Source organism: Canis aureus, chromosome 12 (genome assembly GCF_053574225.1).
Source record: "Canis aureus isolate CA01 chromosome 12, VMU_Caureus_v.1.0, whole genome shotgun sequence".
NCBI lineage: Eukaryota > Metazoa > Chordata > Mammalia > Carnivora > Canidae > Canis > Canis aureus.
In genome coordinates this window covers 14,211,136-14,231,812 of record NC_135622.1, presented here as the reverse complement: position 1 = coordinate 14,231,812, position 20,677 = coordinate 14,211,136, and the positions used below count along the sequence as shown (strand labels likewise).

The 20,677-nt window shown below is 38.8% G+C and overlaps 1 protein-coding gene across 8 annotated transcripts in view; it reads left to right on the top strand.

The window, feature by feature from the left end:
- EXOC6B (exocyst complex component 6B) overlaps positions 1-20,677 on the top strand; it is a 612,331-nt gene that overhangs the window by 504,096 nt on the left and 87,558 nt on the right. The window contains exon 21 of one of the 8 annotated variants that reach the window (XM_077842881.1): positions 15,349-15,411. The exons of the other annotated variants lie outside the window; for them this stretch is intronic. Within the exon in view, the coding sequence (XP_077699007.1) occupies positions 15,349-15,396 (48 nt within the window). The 3' untranslated portion in view covers positions 15,397-15,411. Of the gene's footprint in view, positions 1-15,348; positions 15,412-20,677 lie in introns of those variants that run through there. 8 annotated transcript variants of the gene reach the window in all.

The window sequence follows — 20,677 nt, the reverse complement described above, 5'->3', positions numbered from 1 at the left end:
TTGTTTGGTATTTCTTTTAGTGATTGCCCTAAACTCTGCAACAAACATCATTAACTCATTAGAGTCTAGAATAATTTAACAAGTCCCACAAAAATGCTAGAACCTTTTAATTATTGCTATCATATTTTAACTTCACAAGTATTCTAAATCCAAAGGAACACAATTATGATGATGATGATGGTAATGCTATATGTAAATATGTATCTACATATTTACTCTTTTGTTTCTTTTTAATATTCCTTTTAGTGTTGGTCTGCTGATAGTCAATTAACTTTTGTTTATCTTGGAGTGTCTTTTTATTTTTCACCTTCATTCCTGATGGACATTTTCATTGGGTATTGAATTGTAAGTTGCCAGTTACTTTCTTTAAGTGTGTCAGTATGTAGTTCTACTGTTTTCTGATTTTCATCATTTTTCTTGGTGTAGTCAGGTGTCAGTCTTATTGCTGGTCCATTGAACATCTGTCTTTGGTTTTGACAGTTTTCCTCTAATATGCCTTGACATGGTTTTCTTTGTGTTTTTCCTCCATGGAATTTAAAATTCCTTTTGAATCTGAGACTTGATATCATTCATCAGTTTAAAAAATTTGGTGCCATTATATCTTCAAATTTTCATTTCCTTCATTCTCTAGCTCCTCCTCTTTGAGACTCTAACCATAAATATTTTGGATCTTTTTACTATGTCTCACATGTTTTATCTTTTTGGTTCAATCTAGATATTTGCTTCAGTCTGGATATTTTGCACTTACCAGTATTTCAATTTACTAATGCTGTCTTCAGCAGTGTGCAATCTGTTCTTAAACCTACCTTCTGTGTTCTAAATTTAGATATTATATTTTCCAGTGCTAGAATTTTCTCTTTTTTTCATTTGTCAATTGTGAGGTGAAATTCTGCATTTTGTCTTCTATTTTATTATACATATTAGTCACAGTTACTTTAAAGTTTATTTCTGATTTTGTTCACCAGTAGAACTGTTTCTGTTGTGTTTTTCTCTTTCCCATTCTTGGCAAGTCTGTATTTTTATTGAATCCCAGCCATTGTGCATGAAAATTTTTTGGATAATGATATTTGCCTCCAGAGATTGATCTTATCCTTGAGCAGGTATTAGAGTGAGGGGGACATCAGTGCTGTCCATTCAGGAATTGTGCAGACTGGGATGCAATTTATATAAGGTTCCATGTATACTTTTTTCATTTTTGTAGGTATTCCTCAGTGTGTTCCAAGTAAGGGCCCAGGGCATTTTAGTAAGGACCCTCCTAGCTAAGAGGTGAACTCTTAATTTTTGTTTTCTCATTACCAAGATTCTGCAGAAAACTCTGCTCTACTTTTCAGCCATTTTCTGCTTGGTTTCTCAGCCGGCTGCCTGCTATGGTTTAGTATCAGCACATGCCCCAGTAGGCTTGCTTTTTCTGTCTCTGTCTTCTCTCTGTAATCTTGATTACTTAAATTTTTTCTCCCTTGGTAACACCAAACTCCATTCTTTTCTCTCTAGCACTGTGAGTTTGCCAAAAATTCTCCCAGCTTCCTTGCCTCTCTCCCAACACCAAGAATCTGGTATGCAGAATTTTGGGTTTATCCCAAAGAACTTCTCTTTTCTCCCAGATCTTGTCTTCTCAAATCCTGGATGTCTCAACAACAATATAGTGCCTTCAAGCAGCTTTTTTTTTTTTTTTTTTTTAATTTTGTTTCTGGCTTTTCTTTTTTTTTTTTTTTTTTAAGATTTTATTTATTTATTCATGAGAGACAAAGAGAGAGGCAGAGACACAGGCAGAGGGAGAAGCAGGCTTCCTGCAAGGAGCCTGATGTGGAACTCGATCCTGGATCCCAAGATCCACGCCTTGAGCCGAAGGCAGAAGCTCAACCACTGAGCCACCCAGGCATTCCTCTGGCTTTTCTAGTTATTCTTGGCAGAAGTGTTGGTCTACTGCAAGTTACTCATCATAACCAAAAACCTGTATTGATTTACAATAGAAATTCTTACTGATGCCATTACCACCTTTAATGTTTTGAAGCCTCACGGAATCCCAACCATGTCTGGATTAGAAATCTGAAGATACGTTTCATTTTAACTTACAGTGATTTTTTCCACATTATCACGGACTTTTATACCCATATTTGGTGCATGGGAAATGGTCATTTATTTTTAATTCAAACATCTGTTTTATCTCAGAACACTTTACTAAAAAAAAAAAAAAAGGCTTAAAAGCATAAGGAATGTGAAAAGGAGGAGAAAAAATAGTGAGTTACCATAGTTGAAACATATCTGAATTAATATGTGAAGGAGTCAGAGGTGATACAGGCAATGGAGAGAGAATCCCCAGAAAGAATATGAAGATGAAACAGGGAAATAAAACTACAGGAAGGAATGTCAGAATATGCTATTTGAATCGATCTCATAAATAAAATGCTTTGTTATAATGCCATTAAAAAAGGTACAAAAAGGAGAAAATGGCAAAATAGAAGCAGAATAATAGGAAGAGATTAATGAAGACCAGAGGTTGTTATGACTAAGAGCCTACACAGATGAAGTACTCAGTGCATGCTTGCTGTGAGACAAATGAAAAATGTATTTTTAGGAAGCATTATTTGGTTCAGTTAAGCAGGTTATTGCTGATGACAATGTCAGTCATCCGTTTCTAAATGACTCATTAGCTTTAGAAAAATTGTACTTATTTTGCTAGTTCACCAATGTTGATCCAAAAAGGAGAAGCAAATCAGAAGTTCCTTTGTTATCATAACTTTGAGAGGAATAAAAAAATGGCCTCCAGCTCAGAATTCTATTTTAACACATACAAAAAGCAATTCTTTAACATTTGGGCCCTTTATACAATTTTCATATGGACCAAGGTCCAAATTTTCTAAGCCATCTGATCCTTTACCCTAGGTATTTTGATTCTAATCTTAAGGGCTGGTCAAATTTTCCCCAAGGGGAATCTAAAATATAACTATATAACTCCAGAAAGTTTGGCAGAGGTATAATTACCTAAAGAAACAGATCTTAACACTGGTAAGTGGTCTATGACCATAGTATTCTACACTTCTGAGAATATCCAGTCTCTGTTCTAGCTCCAGTTCAGCCCTGATTTCAGGTATAAAAGAGGGAAAGAGAAAGAGAGTGATGGAAAAGATACGGTGATTGAAATGAAAACCCTTTTCATGTCATAGAATAACCATTAGTATGATTGTTCCACAGATGGAATGTGGCTTCTGTTCTGCCTTTAATCTTCGTAGGGTTCTGAATCTAGATCAATTTGATATATCCTGAGGCTTGCTTAGGAACAAACCCAGAGCCCTAGGTTCCTCCCTTACCATCCCACAACTTTGATTCACTACAGCTAAGCTGGTATCCCTGAGCACAACGGACATTAAAATACGAACTGCTGGGGCACCTGGGTGGCTCAGTGGTTGAGTGTCTGCCTTTGGCTCAGGGTGTGATCCCCAGCGTCCTAGGATTGAGTCCCGAATCAGGGTCCCCACAGGGAAGTCTGCTTCTCCCTCTACCTATGTCTCTGCCTTTCTCTGTGTGTCTCTCATGAATAAATAAAATCTTAAAAAAAAAAAAAAAAACACAAACTGCCTGCATATTCACCTTATGGAAATTGATGTACAAAATTCCAGTACATTTCTTTTGTATCTCTTCTTTGACCCTTTCTATTCCTGGGATCCCACACAGGATCCTGAATAATATATTCACCAGGAACACCAGATATTTCCATGAGTATTATCATTTTATCTTACAAATAATCTTGTGAGATACCAATTATTATTCCACTTACAGTAATAAGGAAAAGATACTCAAGGTATTCTTAAGCAGTGTCGTTCTGCTATGAAGTAGCAATCCTAAACTTGGGCTCCAGTGTTCTGATCAGGTTCATGTTCATTTTTGGACTCAAGGGTGTCAATAGATACGTGGTTGCTTGTTGACTGAGAAGGAACAATCCCTCTAAAATGAAAAGCAGGTTTCAAATGACTTATTTGCCTTGGTTGAACACTCACCACCTTCTTTGGAATGCCAGACAAGGGAAATGATCAGTTCAATTTTTGCTGTTTATAAATGGGGAAGTTGAAAACAAATCAGTTTTCTTCAAGGCCTCAACTTTCTTTTTTTTTTTTTTTTTTTTTTTTTTTTTTAGGCCTCAACTTTCAATTGTCATTCCACATTTCTCATTAGGAAAGTTGAGGTACATACAGGTTGTCACCTTGTTTGAAGGTCAGGTGGTATGTTTCTGTGATGAAGAGAATCTGATGATGACCAGTCTCTTGCAATCACTATGATAACTAGAGATTTCTGGATGAATGCAGAGTAAGGGAGGAGGAAGATAACTTTACTGCCCTCCTTAAAATGACATGTTTTGCACAGAAAGTAATTTTTTCCAGTCTGAGGCAAGGTGGTATAATGTAGCATTTATTGAACATTTAGTATGACCTGGGTATTGTGGGGAGTATATATAAATGAGTCAAAGCTTCTGCCTTTCACAGATGATAATTTAATGGGGAAAAAAAGGTTTTCTGACATGTTCACATAGTTCTGAGTCAATTAAGTTTGGGGAGATGATTTGCCACTTACAAATATCTACTTTCTAATTACTGCCAACATCCATGTTTTAGTAGCTTTTAAGCTGTGTCATGTGGCAGCTAGTGGTTCCATTGAGCCCCCTTGGGTATGATTCTATGCTGTGGTGGTAGAAGTCAGTGGAATGGGGGAGGTAGAAGGGCTGAGCTGATAGGTCCCTGGATGATTAGCCTAAATTTGCCTAAATGGCTTTGATATCACATGTTTTATATACTGGGCTTCTTCCTAAGATTCACTTGGGGAAAGACAACCAGCTCTGCAATTAAAAAATTTAAATCACTGGATTATGCAACAATAATGAAACATTCAGGCTTTATGGTAGAACACTCAACTAAATGCTTTGTGGTCCTGCAGCAACCAGAAATTACCTCCCTCATTTGAAAAGCAGTATTGAGATTGACTGTGGTCACATTTTTGAGAGTGAAATGGTTGTTAGGCTCTACCCACTTGTTTGCCAAGACAGGGAACCTCTGTAGAGGGAATGAGTTAACATTATAGAAATTGTCCGTTCATTTGGACATTCAAAAGCATCTCGACAAGGCAGATCAGGCTGTAAGAAAGTAGATGCAGCTCAAGCCAGGTGATAACCCGAGTGCCGAGTTTTCTTAAGCAACTTGAGACAAAGTCCCATGCAACTAATAATTGTTTCAAGGGGAATAAATTGCCAAGAACGAAATATGTCAATGGGGTCTGTACTTATTTTTGGTCCCTTCAAGTTGCTCACAACATGAATAATACCATGAGCAGTTGAGTCATGTACACAGTTTAGGGAAAAAAATAAATAAAAAATTTAAAACAAACAAAAAACAGCTAAGCTCTGTGAAATGGAAGATGAGATTTCCATACAGGATGAATGATGAGTTATCCAGAAAGCATTTCTGAGCAAAAGCTTTGGGGACACATGTTTTGATTTGGTGTTTGAGTGGGAAAATGGGTCAGTTGGCCCTACAGAACATTCCCACAAAACGTGTCATTCTGGCATGTGATACGACAGAGGCAGCAGGGGATGAGAAAAATCACATCTGAAGTGACTCCTCTCATTGATGTTCCCCAGGCTCTTTCAGCCTAATCGATATGAGAAGGAGCCCTTGTCTGCAGAGAGCATCTACCCCTTTGAGAACTTGTTTTCTGTCCCTACCCACTGAGAAAGCAGTAGGAAGGAAGCCAGCATTAGCCCCAGTCGTCTTCAGTGAAGCATCAAGCTTCCACCATTTTGATCACTTCAGAATGCAACACAAGACTGCTTTCGAGCCAGTTTTGCTTCTGGCAATGATGCAGTCATCAAGTAAGTATCTAGAAACTCCCGTAAAGGCTCCACCCCAAAAGTACAGGGCCTTCCCCACAAGCCAGTCAGCTCACTAAGATAGCCGTTGGCACTGAACCTTTCAAAACTCCAGAAACCAGGAGCCATGGCTTCTCCTTCCCTTTCCTCCCCACTTCTCTTTCGCATCCCCCGTGCCCTACTTTCTTCATAGCTACTAAGTGCTCTCTCTGGAATGTTGGAAGGTGAGGATTTAGGTCTGGGCAACCTGTTAAAAATATGAATTGTTACTATGAACTCTGAGTGGCCTTTCAGCTTTGCTGACAGAAATTTACTCCATGTAGGCCCAAAAAAAAAAAAAAAAAAAAATTAAGCAGGTAAGGTCATTTGGAGTTGAAACAAGCATGCAGTCGGTGTGTTTGAAAATGAAATTATAATTAACCTGCTGATGGCTGTGAGGTGTTACCTTGAACTCTGTGTGGCCTCTTGGCACAGCGGCTGAACTTGCTTTATTGAATACCCAGAGACCTGAACAGGTGAAATCAGGATATGTCCGGGGCCAAGTGTAGTTTTAGAAGGAAGATTATGTCTCTTTTAGTGTCGATTGTAAGAGAGTTGAGGATTAATTGAGCAGCACTAATCAGAAAATAAAAATGGGTTTTGACCATCCATGTCTATGTGAAGCATAAAATTTGTTACAACTGCTGAGGGAAATGACTCTACTTGCCCACTTTGTGAATTGATTCCTGAGGTGCTGAGAGGTTACCAGACCTGATAATGGCCTGGGAAGATTCTTGCAAATTTACAAACCACATATCAGCTGCATATTTAGGAAAACATTATAATTACCAACTGAGAGCTATGGAGTGTTGCTTGAACTCCCAAGTGGTCTGTTGACACATGGACTGGACAACTTTCTGGAACCATTCAAAATGGGGTAGGCAAAATCATTCAGCAGTAACTTAGCATTGTTAATGACTAGGAGGGATTGATGGGGTCATTTATTGTGTAGAGTAAATGGGTCTGAGGTAAACTTTAACTCTTTGTTGTCCATGAAATGTTATCTTAAAGTCAGTGTGTGGCTTACTGTCTTATGTCATCAACAGAACTGTATTATGGTGCTGCAGTTATCAAGTATGTACTAGGTTAAAGGAATACCATCAACAATTGATTTATGGCCAGAGTCAGTCTTGAGCTACATACACCTTGTCACACCTTGTGCTTTAACCTGGCAAGAAATCCATTTCATCTCATGTCATGCTGAATAAAAAAGAAATGCATCATTCTGTTGCCTCCATCTTTACATCACATCCCTCTAATTATATAACATCATTCCATGGTAAAGTCATGTTTTATTTCGAGATCCTCCTTGTTTGGCAGAGAGCATCTATCGTTAGACTAAACAAACCATTTAGTTCACTTTGTGCTTGTGACAGGCCAGCTAGAATGAGTGCTCTTGTTGGTTTAATAAACAAAGAATAATAATCCAAAATGGGCTTTATTACTAGGTGGAAATATTCCATTCATAGGATTGGAATGATCTAATTGTTCACATCTCTGCTTAGTGTAAGCATTAGATGTATACTTAACACTGAGGTTTTCCTATCTCAGAAGAGGTTTCAGCTAGGACACAAATACAAATACTCTTGGCTTTGCCAACTCCTCTTTTAGTCATAGCCTATTGAATACTCTTGTAATTCTTGTACAACTCTTAAATGAAGAGAAAACTTCACAAGGTACTAACCAGTGAGGCATGTTTATCTCAAGTTAATGTCATTTCACTTGGTTGGTGATTAAAGTTCAACATTGCTAACAGACTAGAAGAATCTATGTCTTTTTGAAAGAATATGTTTTGTATTTGTCCAGTGTGCTTCACCTCAGTCAAATGCACAAACTTAAAAATTGGTGAAACCCTTATTACACACATGATCATGGAGGCTTGGGGTCCACAGATATTGACTGCCTAGTTCCGCTTTGAGATGCTGTGCAGATTTGGATGGACTTGTGCATAACTTGATCTATCTGCCTTAACATCTGGGCCTCAGATAATTTTATTTCTCTTGTTTCCCCATTTATCTGATAGGTCTTGTCCATTTCATGGGTACTTCATGCTTCTAGCCTGCAGTTAGAAGCATCACATTTTATTTGTGCTGATTCTGCATTCTGGGATGCTCACCCTACCTGAGCCTCAGTGGTTTCTTAGTTCCTTCCTACCTTCTTCATGAAGCTTCCCTCACTATTACATCCCAATCTCTGAACTCTTTGATTTTCTATAGCACTCACAGTGGTGGCAGATATATGACAAGACTCACACAAGTACCCACATTAATGTCAGCACTTAACAAAACCTTTATTGTAGTTATTTTGCACACTTGTCTCAATATCCCTTCTGTTTTTTATGGTAAGCTCCTCTTCCCCCTGTAATTGCTGCCAAACTTTCTAAACTGAAAATTTGATTGATTGTTGGACTTCTGCATACAACTCTTTAGGATCTGTCCACCTCCAGAGAAGGGAAAAAAAAAAAACAAAAACCCACTCTTGCTTTAAGTGCCTTCTCAGGCCAAACCCTACCTGCCTTTCCAGCTGCCTCTTCTACCATTCTTTTGGTATACCCACACAAAATTTGTTGCCATGCAATGAACATTGCATACAAAGTTTCTTCCTTTTAGCTAGGCACTTACTCCTATGGCAAACATTTACTCAACTTTTAAGACTCAGGTCTTCCTCTTCTGGGAAACTTTGTCGGACTTTCTCAGGCAGGAACTGGCCAGCCCTCTGCACCTCCTTAACACCTTATACAAAACTCTATTATAGTGTATCATACCATACTGTATTTTCCTATATGTCTCCTCTACTAGCTGTGAACTAAAGATAGGCTGTTGTCTTACTAATTTTTATATCCTTCTCTCAGTTCCTGGCACATACTCCCTGTTCAAAAATGTTTGTTGAGTGAATGAATGAACATATAAACTTTAAAAAAAATAGAATTAAAAGAAAGCCAAATGATTTCCAGTGAGAGAGATGCCTGTAAATTACTTTCTGTCTATAGATGTCCTGCTTTCATGTTGATAAATGAACTTCTAGCTAAGGGGACTTGTGTATACACCCTCTTCGTATTTCAGCAGAGAATCCAGTCTCTCGACGTGTGTCTTGACCATGGGTACTTTGACTTGAGAAAGTTTTCTAGTTTGAGTGGATGATTATTGATTGGTATTGTTGATCACACCTGGATTCCAAAGTAGTCAGATGGGTGTAAGGATAATTTGGCTGTAACTAGAAAAGTAGAATCTTTGGTCTCATCTTTTACCTTCTTTTTAAAACAGTATCAGTCTCAGAAAATGAACACTTTTCCTTAGCATTTTGTAATATTTTCAGCCAGGATCTTAATCGGAATTAGTCAGTATTCCCACCTGCTTTGTAATTATTCTGTAGTAAGACCCACCCAATGGCCAATTCTATCCAAAATTAGCATAAAAGAACACTAACATTCTCTTCAGGGCCAGCCACAGGGCTTTTCTATCAGCCAGCCCTCGGCCCCAAAGTCCTGAGCACAGACTCTTGAAATTTGATTCTATGTTTCTCTCTCTGTCACTGAGACTCAGTCGTTCTACTCTCCAGGACTCTCTAAGCAGGTAATAGAATCAGTTTAGGAATAAATAAATGAGGACCGCCATTTTATTGGAGAGTCAAACAAGGCACACCAAGGTTATGTAGTTTGCAAGATGACATCGGGTAGGTTCAGGTACAGGTCAATGCAGTGGTGAGGAAAGCACCCAGGGATCTTTGACACATAGTCTCCTGGCTAACCACCCCTCTCATCCACCCTGGGCAGTTTAACTTGCGCCAGTGATCCCAAGGATTTTCTGAATGAATTACCGTAATTGGACTTAATTCAGGAAAGGGATGTTTCCTGTACACACCAAACAAGCTGCATGCGTACTGGATTCTTTTGCCTAGATGACAGAGAGGAAGAAACCCAACAGGAAATACATCTTTGCAAATTAGAAAGGTTGATGAGCTAAGTTCTACAAACACTGGGCCCTCATCCAAAGTGAACTCCTAGTGACCCCCTGGCACCTTGGCTCACCTCCCTGCACTTCACAGCCAGAAGCATACCAGGTAGATTCACTTTCTTACCTCCCTGATAAGGCAACAGGACCTTGCCACACCCAGAACCACAGCCAATCTCCTTTCCTGCTTCCCCTGACCCCAGATCTGATAAAAATCCAGGGCGATAATGCTATTGAGGTACAGGCTATAAACCATATCAGTATGTACGTTAAGTAGCGGGAGGGGAAAGGGGGAGGAAAATGAAAAAAAAAAAAAAAAGGCCAAATGGAGAGTTCAGCCTCACCTCTAGGTGACCTTGGCAGCATGTGGAAGGAAGGGAAATTGCCAGGAACTTGCAGCTTTTTTTTTTTTTTTTTTTTTTTGAGCATTGTTTTGACTTGGCTTTGCTACAGAGCAACTTTGGGGGACTGGGGCAAAAAATAGGTCATTGTGAACTGCAGGTGCAGTTTTGATCTTGAACTATAATCTGTTGTGGTATATGTGCAAACCCAGAAGTATTTATCAAGATAAAAACTGAAGCTTTTCCTCACAGGTACACAGACCACTTTACATCATATTAGCACCAATATCACCAGGGTTTTTTTCCCCAAAAAATGGAAGGATAGAGTGTCCTTAACCTCCTTCCCCTGCTGTTTCCTTCCTCTTTTATTCCTCCCTCCCTTCTTCTCTCACCTCCCTTCCTCTTCTAATCTCTCCTCTCCCTGTCTCTTTCTGTGTCTCTCTCTGTCTCTGTGTCTCCCCTCCCCCTGCTTCCTTCACCCCCTCCTTCAGTAGATCTTTCTGTTGTGAAAATCCTCATTTGACTAACCCAGACACTCCCTCAGAAGATACTGATTCATGTAGGCAGATTCACTCAAGGATTCAGTGACAAGTGAGATACTCAAGAGGCTGGGATTTTAACTGTTACTCCCGAGTAGACAGAGCATTCACCATGCTCTTTGCCTACTTAATTTAAAGTCTTGAGAGAATGCAGACCAGAATGCAGAAAGAATATCTCCCAAGAAATAAAAGAGGGAGAGTTTTAAAACCCTTATTCTTGGCCTCAATCATGTCACTTAATCCCTCCCACCATCTGTTTCCTCATTTTCTGAACGTAATAGGAAACATGTCAAAGCACCTGGCTGCTAAAATGATAGGCACTGTCTCTGGACTGAGAGGAAAATCTGGAGCGATTTTGTACTTGGGAACTGCTAGAGAACATTGTTTTGGTTGCTGATTTCTTCCTTCTAGACTGTTCCCATGCACATAAGGAAGATTAAGACAGCAGAGGTTTAAATTTCAGAAAGAAACTTTTAAATGAGCCTGGTATTGCCCTGCCACCTATTTGTCTGGGGAAGGGGCCATTTAGGTGAGGCTCAATACAAAGGAAAGTTAGTTTTACTCATTTTCTGATCATCGTGATTTTTGAAGATTAATAACTTCCTAATAACTGTAGGAAAATAAGGTATCTGGTACTGATGCTTTTCTGAATAAAGTTAGATTAGTTGACAGAAAATGTTGAGAAACAAATGGCTAAGGAAAGCAGTTTTATGTTTTCAACAGCAACCTGGGATGTGTTCAGGATAGTGTGGGTGAGAAAGTGGAGGGAGAATGGGCATGCACATGGACTCCACCCGAGGTATCTTCTTCAGAGTTTGTGATTTAATATGTCCGAAGAGTTCATTTTTGTAATCTTTTGTTTTGCCCCCTTATTGCTCTTTGGAAGCAAGATACACATAGCACTGTCTCTCTTTCGAAGGAGGTGGGACTTGGAGTAGACAGATACCTTAGGACTATGTGTCAGCCTTCATTTGGGATTCCTAGAGCCTGTTACTACAGGTGGAGTCCCCTGAGACCATGCATAGTGCTTCCAGACTGCTTAGACCGAGTAGCAGCCACCCTCACCTTCTGGTGCCCCAGGGTTTTGTCTACCCAGGGGTTTCAGCTGCTGTCAACAGGAAGCCTCACGTTTCTGTGATCTCTGGAAGCCAGGTTCCCAGAGGGAGCAGTGATCTAGAGTTGCTACCAGCTACACTACTCTGCAGTTCTAGGAGCCTGAAATACCCAGGCTTTGGTTCTGCTGAACTAGAACAGTGATTCTCAGTGATGATGGGAAGGCATGGCTGTTTGGGGCACATAAAGAAGGCTTCTTGTCCCCGGTCACCACCTCACATCCTGTAGTTGTTCACCTCTTCATATTCCCCACTCTAATGAGAGGCATGTCTCATTTCATCATGTATATGGAATTAACAAAAGGATGGTTCACTTTTAGAAGCCTTCCATAAATACTCCCTCATCCTTTTGATTTGCTGTGCCCATCTGAGCATCTCCTCTGTGCTGGGCAAAATCTAAGCAGGGTAGCCACACATTATCTCAAGTAATTTTCCAAAGACTGTGAGATAAGAATTATATCTGTGTTATAGCTGAGGAAACTGGTGCTCAAATAGGTTAAGCAGCTTAACCAAACTCACATGAAGTAGCTGATTCAGGAGTTGAACTCAGATCTGTCTGATGCTGGAGCTACTCAGTCATGTTTGGTCTCTTCTGCCTCTGCTCTCTAGTGACCTCGTGGGGTACCACCATAGCTGAGCGGCGGGCTCATGTCTGAAGTACTGAATGTTCACTCACATAGCCATCAATTCTCTGCCTTTAAGTTTCAGAGGACACGTTAAGCACGGCTAAGTCTTTACTTATTTTAAAATGTCTAACATCCAATAGATATAATTTTCCATAGTTCAGAGTAAATATGACCAAGTGATTGGCCCCTTTGAGATCATGTTTTTTGAGAAATTTAAATATAACAAATACTGTATTTCTACTCTCCAGACTTGAAAATTCAACATTTTTTGACTGTTTTCTTCTTTGGCAAGAAGAAATATAAAAAGAATTACATGAAAACAAAAGAAGCAAAACACTGGAGTATATTTTATACCCAGGCCGATTTTTTTCCCTTTAAAAAGGGAAAAAATTGTTTTTTTATTGTTTGTTTTTTTATTTTAATTCCAGTATAGTTAACACACAGTGTTATATTAGTTTCAGGTGTGCAATATAGTGACTCCACAATTCTATACATTACTCAGTGCTCAATTCTATACATTAGCTCAATGGCAACTAAGTACTCATCTATTTTACCCATTCCCCCCTTTTCCCTCCCTCCTGGTAGCCATCAGCTTGTTCCCTATAGTTAAGAGTCTGTTTCTTGGTTTATCTCTTTCTCTGTCTCTTTTCCTTTGCTTATTGTTTCTTAAATTCCCCATGTGAGTAAAATCATATGGTATTTGTCTTTCTCTGACTGACTTATTTTGCTTAGCATTATACTCCCTAGCTCCATCCATGTTGTTGCAAATGGCAAGATTTCATTCTTTTTTATGGCTGAATAATATTTCATTGTATATGTATATCCATTCATCTATCAGTGGGCACTTGGGCTGCTTCCATAATTTGGCTATTGTAAATAATGCTGCAGTGAACATAGGGGTGCATGTATCCCTTTGAATTAATGCTTTTGTATCTGGGGGGTAAATATCCAGCATTGTCATTACTGGATCTGAGGATAATTCTATTTTTAACTTTTTGAGGAACCCCCATAGTGTTTCCACAGTGGCTCTAGGTAGGCCTATTCTTGATGTGAATTGTTATTTTTTCAGTTCATTTTTTTAGGTTTTTAAGCAATATATGAATACCTATGAATAATAGAATGTTACCCTGAATGTTTTCTAAATTTATGTACGTAGATCACACTATGTACTGTTTTTGCAACATTTTTTTTATCCAATAGAATTAAGACCTCACTGTGCCATTAATGATATCTAATTTGTTCCTTTTATTGTTGTATGGTATTCCATTATATTAATATGCCAGATTTTATTACCCTTTCTCCTAATGAAGAACATTTAAATTGTTTCCATCTTTTTGTTGGTATTGTTACAAGTAGCATTTCATGGAGCGTTCTTATGCTTGTTTCATTGTGCATGCCTATGATGCTTTCTTGAGAGTTTTTACCTCAAAGTAAACCTAGAAGTAGAATTCCTGGCTCATCTAATCTTGTCTTGATGCGCATGAGATTTTTACTTGTTGGGATGACCCCGATGAAATTATAGGTATATGTTTACAGTGAAGAGTAGAGAAGAGTGGGGATAATGTCAGTGCAGAATATAGAAATGAGAGACTCTGGGTCCCCTCCCTGTCTACAATGTTGTTCCCATTCAACAGACAGAATGGCAGTTTCCAGCTCTACAGTCAGGAGAGATGAACATGGTTTAGTTGATTACATGCAGCATCTCCTCTTTATTGGTACACTATCCTTCCTTTTTATACTGAGGGATAGGTCCACTTCTTAATTCAGAAAAAGGAAATAAAATATCTTAGGCCTAGAATTCAAATATCAGCCAGCTCTGTGGTGTCCTAAGCAAACTGCCTTCATAATCTCCCTAACATTATGACTGTCTATCAGAATGCTTTATTGTGGTGCCTGCAGCAGAATCTGAAAGGGAGAGAATTTCCCTTTGCAAGAGTGGCTGAGAGCAGTTGAGACTGTGCATTGTCTGGGCATTCAGCTGTATGTATAAAGTATTTATTTACTTTATTTAGTGGCGAAGGCTGTGACTTTATCTTTTTCTAGCTCACTTTCCAGCGTAACAGGATAAGACCACTCCTGCCATTATGATTTACCATGCAGTAAACAATGAGGGCTTTTGGATTGCATTTTATAGAATTGCTTTATTCAGCCTTTCCTTCCAACCCCTTTGGGAAAGAATTGACAATTGATATTTCTCTTTTGGATTTCTCAGTGAATTCAGCATTCCTAGATTTGGTTTCTATTTGTTATTTGACTTATAAAATCCATTGCTTTGGGGATAAGGATGGCTCGTGTCCAGCATAATAGTTTTTTGCTTACTCGTCTACCCAGTGACAGGAGGGGAAGGACAATGTGGCTTACCCTGGCCTTATCTCAATTGTTCTTTGCACATTCTACTCCAAATATAGCAGTGCCCCGCTCCCAAACAAACAAGGATCGAGTGTCCCTTCTGACCATGGAGCAGCCTCTTCCCAGCAGCCCATCATCAGTCATGGAAAGTTCAGGTATATCAGAGTCCAAGTCTTGCACAGGGCTATGCAGGCCACATGTGGCACTGGCTGCCAGCCTCCTGTTAACCTGCTCTGGCAGCCTGTTGCACAGAACTGCTCACATGAGGGCCACTTAATTTCATAGGGCAAGTTTATTTCATTGGCAGGAGAGTTTCTGGGTCGTTTATGTGGGATTTTTATTCTGGGATTTCTGTGAGGATTTCCTGGAATTTTCAATCTGATGACAAAAGTAAATTAGTCCCAATTCTCAATTATCCCTCGACTTTGGTATTCACTTTCAGAAGAAAAGCTTCAGTCTAGGTATGTTTATATTGCGTGCATCCATTTTCTCTCATCTCAGCATAGTTTGTTTATTGTCTTGTGTTTGTCTTTTTTAGATTAGTTGCCCAGCAACTTCAAGACAGGCCTGTTCTTTTTGTGTGTGAATTTCACTTTTCAGTGCCTTTTGTCTTGTTGATTTGCAGTAAGTATATGTTGAATTAATTCCATATGTATTTTGAGGGCTGAATTCAGAACTTGAGGGAGGTGGGAAATATACAAAGAAAGCAAAGATGCAAGATAAAAAGATCCTGACGGATAAGCACCAGAATGCCTGTTTTGCCCAATGCTCCCAAAAAACTTTAGCCACCCCTTCATGGGTAATATACATCACTTCATTTTACACCTTTGCTATATGTATTTTGATATTCAAAAAAAATTTTTATAATAAATTTATTTTTTATTGGTGTTCAATTTACCAACATACAGAATAACACCCAGTGCTCATCCCGTCAAGTGCCCCCTTCAGTGCCCATCACCCATTCACCCCCACCCCCCGCCCTGCTCCCCGATATTCAAAATTCTGATTAAAAGGTGAGTTTAGCTTATATGCCAAGGCTCCACTACCACCACTACCCACTACCCCACTACCCACTACCATCACTATCACTGCCACCTACCACCCAGACCAATGTTTAATCATACCGAATTTCTTTATGATTTATTTGTAAGGTGCTTTTAATGTCAGGGGATACTATTGCCTAGACAAGTAAGTTTTGGGATTTCAGTTGGGACCTGCAGGAAACCAGTCTGGACCTTACTGGACCTCTTAAATGAAGACCAAAGGGCACTCATATGCTTTGATCCTCTGCTACTAGATCCTTGAAGACCTTTACCCAGAGAGGCTGCCTCCAAGCACATCTCATTTTCCTTTGTGGACAGGAGTGAAGATCACAGTAAGGAAATTAACCTGGTCCAGGAGAAGGAAGTTCTTAATGCTAAGACTCATTGTTTTCCATTCATTCCTTTTATTATCACAAAAACTCTTGTTATCCATGTTGAAGAACATTATTTGTTCTATCCAACAGGTTATTTTCAGTGTGATACAGGAATAGAATATTGACCTGAGAATCAGGAGATAGATTTCCTATTTCAATCTCTGCTGCTGTCTACTTAAGTAAATGTGAGCAAGTAACCCAACCTTTACTGTCAACTGTAGTTGGAGGCAGTATGCAGTGATAATAAGCCCATACCTGAAGCATTGATCTAGAGCACTGCATTAAGCAAGATGCTAGTAAAGTGCATTTAGGAGAAAAATTTAAGCAAGCTATCAAGAGATCTGAAAGCCTTGTTTATTTTTTATTTTTTAAAAAGATTTTATGTATTTATTCATGAGAGATACAAAGAGAAAGGCAGAGACATAGGTAGAGGGAGAAGTAGGCTCCCTGTAGGAAGCCTGATGTGGGACTCGATCCCAGGACTCTGGGATCATGACCTGAGCTGAAGGCAGACACTCAACCACTGAGCCACCCAGGCGCCCCTGAAAGCCCTGTTTAAAGAACTGTGAATATTTCAGCCTGGAAAAGAGGAGATTCAGAAGATCCACAATATCCAGCTTCAAACTTAGGAAGACCCAACTTGTAGGAACTATGAATAGGCTTACTGCTGTTTCGCTAACTAGGACCCATGATTAGAAGTTAAAGGGAAGCAGATTGCCTCAATATAAGAGAAAAACTTGTCAACAGCTACAGCTCTCAAAAATTGGAGCAGACTACATTTCCTATAACCAGAGCCATGCAAGCAGAAAACAGATTCACATTTATAAGGGATGTTTCATATTGGGTAGCAGATTATACTAAATGATTCCCAATGTCCCTTCTAAAGCTAAAGGTCTATGATTTTGGGTGTAGACAAACTCAGACTCCTCCTAGCCTTCAGTTCTATGGCCCTGAAAAATCTATAAGTTTGAACAAACTTTTCTTAAAATCCCAAGTATGAGAAGAATAGATAAGGCATGTTGTTTGTTTACTTTGCAATCTGGCAGAACTTCTCAGCCTCTGATATGATCACCAGTTCCCTGGAGGGGGTGCTCCAAGCATGTTCTTCCTCTGCTCCTTTTCCCTCCCTCCAAGCACATCTGCCACTTTTTTTTCATCTTCTTAGTGATTTTTGTATTGCTTTGAATCTTTACAGGTGGTAGCAATTTTGGTTCATCTGACTTGATGGTATGAAATTTTAAATAGTTGGGGGTCATTTGGAGTGATTACTTTTTTCTTTGTGTTCTGGGAGCCTGGGGAGTGTGTTTGGAGCTGCTTAGTTCATAGTCCTTGTCAACATAAACTCTTTATTCACCTTCCCATCGCTCTGAAGAACAGACAGAGGTGGTTCAGGATATCACAGATGTCATGCAGGCACATACAGACTCAAGCAGACTTATTTATAGTAGTCTCTAAACTGGATAAATTTAATAACTTTTATATTTCCAAGTCAGTGATTTAAGGAAAAGAAATTCCATAGATTATCACCGTAGAAAATAAGCCAATTTTGGTGGACAGTGTCTCTAATTGACAATCTGTTGAAATATGCTCTTGCATGTGGGAATATCTTCACTTCACCATCCCCCCAAGGATTAAGTTACCAAGAATTGCAGCTATTACAAGGAAATTGCCAAGATCTTCTCTGTTCTCTTATCAAATTATCTGGATGGCTGGGGGAGAGTGGGGGTTGGTTTTGGTTTTGGTCTATGTTTTTCCTGTTTTTTTTTTGGTTTGTTTTGGTTTGTTTGGTTGGTTTGTTTGTTTGTTTGTTTGTTTTTTCTTTCACTTGCCACACTCCCCTTTCTGAAATCTGCTGAGGAGCCCATATTTTGTACAAGATTCTTTTCTATTACACTTTCCGGGTGTTTGAAATACTGTCTAGATCATTGGCCATGGGGCAGGAAAAGGGAACCTTTGAATTTGATCTATGTGGCAACATATTTTTTAAAAATCTCTTTCAACTTCACAAAAGTGGTTACTAGTGACTCCCTGTTCATAATTGTTGCCTCACATATTCAAAATTGGATATGCTTCTGTTTTCCAAAAGCCAGTCCCAAAGTTTTAATTTTCAGAAGTAAATTGCCGTTCTTTCTTAATGCCCCAATCAGGCTCACCTCACCCTGTGATACTGATGAAAGCCCAATAGTCTCCATGGACCACAGCATTCCCTTTAGATATGTACACAGAATTTACTTTCCTTTATATATATACATTTCTATGATGTGTAATCTATAATACTGCTTTATTATTATATATAAACTTTATATATACACTTGAAGAGAGAATTCAACCACTGCTACTCTTCCAAGGCAAAAGAACCCAGAGTGACATGCTGGGGGTGACACTAGCTACAGCTAAATTGCTCCATCAAAAATGGCCTGATTAGGGCAACCAGCACTCTCACGCATTGTTGATGAGAGTATAAAATGGTACAACCACTTCAGAAAATGGTTTGGTGGTTTCTTGTGAAAGTAAACAAGTACTTAACTTATAATGCAGCAATTCCAATCCTAGGTATTTATCCAAGATGAAAACATGTCCACAAAAAGGCTTTTAAAAGAATGTTCATGGTGGCTGTATTCATAATTGTAAAAAACTGAAAGATCCCAAGTGTCCATCAGTAAGAGAATGGATAAAATGTTGTATATTTGTAGAATGGAATATTATTCTTTGATAAAAATGAAAACCGCTAACATATAGCAGCATGACGCATCTCCAAAACATCATATGGACCGAAAGAAATCTTATGCAAAAGAGGACAGATTTGATGCTGTTGTTTCTGTGAAATTTTAGAATAGGTGACAATCTATTATACAATATTCATGGAATGAGCCAAACTAATCTAACATAGAAAAAAATTAAAACAGTGGTTGCCTCTGAGGGGTAGGGACTGAATAATGGAAATATTTTCCCTTAAAAGGGGTTTGGATCACACATTTGTGCATTTTTCAGAGCTCCTCTAAAATGTACACTTAAGATATGTGCATTGCGTTGTATGTAAATTTTACCTCAAAAGAAAAAATTGATCTGTAAATAAATATCAAATGCTAGTTAAAGATATGCATGATTTGAAATGCATAAAAAAAGAATAATTGATGAATATATTGTGATTAACAAGGACAGTAAAATGTAAATTGTAATATTTAGGGGATGGGTATGGGGTGTTCACTGTTAAATTGTTTCAACTTTTATGTGCATCTGAAATTTTTCGTAAAGTGTTGGTGGCAGAATGGAGGGGGGTTGTTGTTTGGGAAGCAGTAATAGCTGCAGTAACAAGAAAAGCCAAGCTTAAACATTTCAGTGAAATAATTATTGTCTCAATCTGTAGATATCTGACCCTTCTACTACTATTATTATTATTAACTCAAATCACTTATTCAACAAGCATTTCTAGAGCACTTATTCTGTATCAAGCCCTAGTCTAAGTGCTGGGAATGCTAGGATGAAGAGACATAAACGCTGCCCTTGATAAGCTCACAGTCTAATGGAGGAGATTAGAGATGTTTCCATGGTGTTCATGCTTGACATTCCATAAAGAAAGCTCTGTTTCCCTGATTTCTATGCCTTAGGAGTCTGAGAATTTAAAAAACAATTGAAAGAATGCTGGGCCATTTAGGTTTTAAGAATATACAAAAATCTAACTACAGATAGGCTCTTCGCTTTAAACTACTTAAAGACTTCAAATGTGAAATGTAGTGAGTGAGCCAACCGCCTCCTGAAAAGTCTCAGGAAGGAAGTTCCCAGAGGGTGTCCTTTTTACAGGACCTAACACAGAACCGTGGGAAGAGTCCCAGCTGCCTGATTGAGATACTTCTGTGCCCACTTAACTTCAGATCTTCAAAGAGTCTTCAAAGAGACTGGAGTTATAGGAATCGGAGTACTGTCTGGGACCCTGTGATCCCTCTCCATCAGCCTCCTATCGTTTTGTGACTATGGAAGTTGTGGTGACTAGCCCAGCCATTGAGAAAGGGGTGGTTCAGAGGGAAGAGAAGAAATCACTCCTTGCTTTGATCTTTCTCAAGATAAGGAAGCATCAGTGTCTCACTGATCTTTTTAGGTCTCCCTAATTCTCCAGAATTTACAAATCCTGTCTTCATAAGGATCTTCTGGCAGCTGACAGACATGTAATTCAGGTTTTGTGTGTTAACAGGCCTTGTTAACACTCTGTATTCCTCAAATGGTAAACATCAGAATAATACATTTCCTTCGGTATTGACTTAAGGATCAGATTGATAGCGATTTTTCATTCTGCTAACGTTTGATTTATTCAGGGTCAACTAATTTTAATGATTAAATTCCGGCTATAATTCAAATGTGATTTTCCCAACCATGATATTGCAGTTAAAGATTAAATTCAGGAGAAAAGAAAAAAAAAATTAATCTGGAGAGCCAAGAAGATAACCCAAGTTAG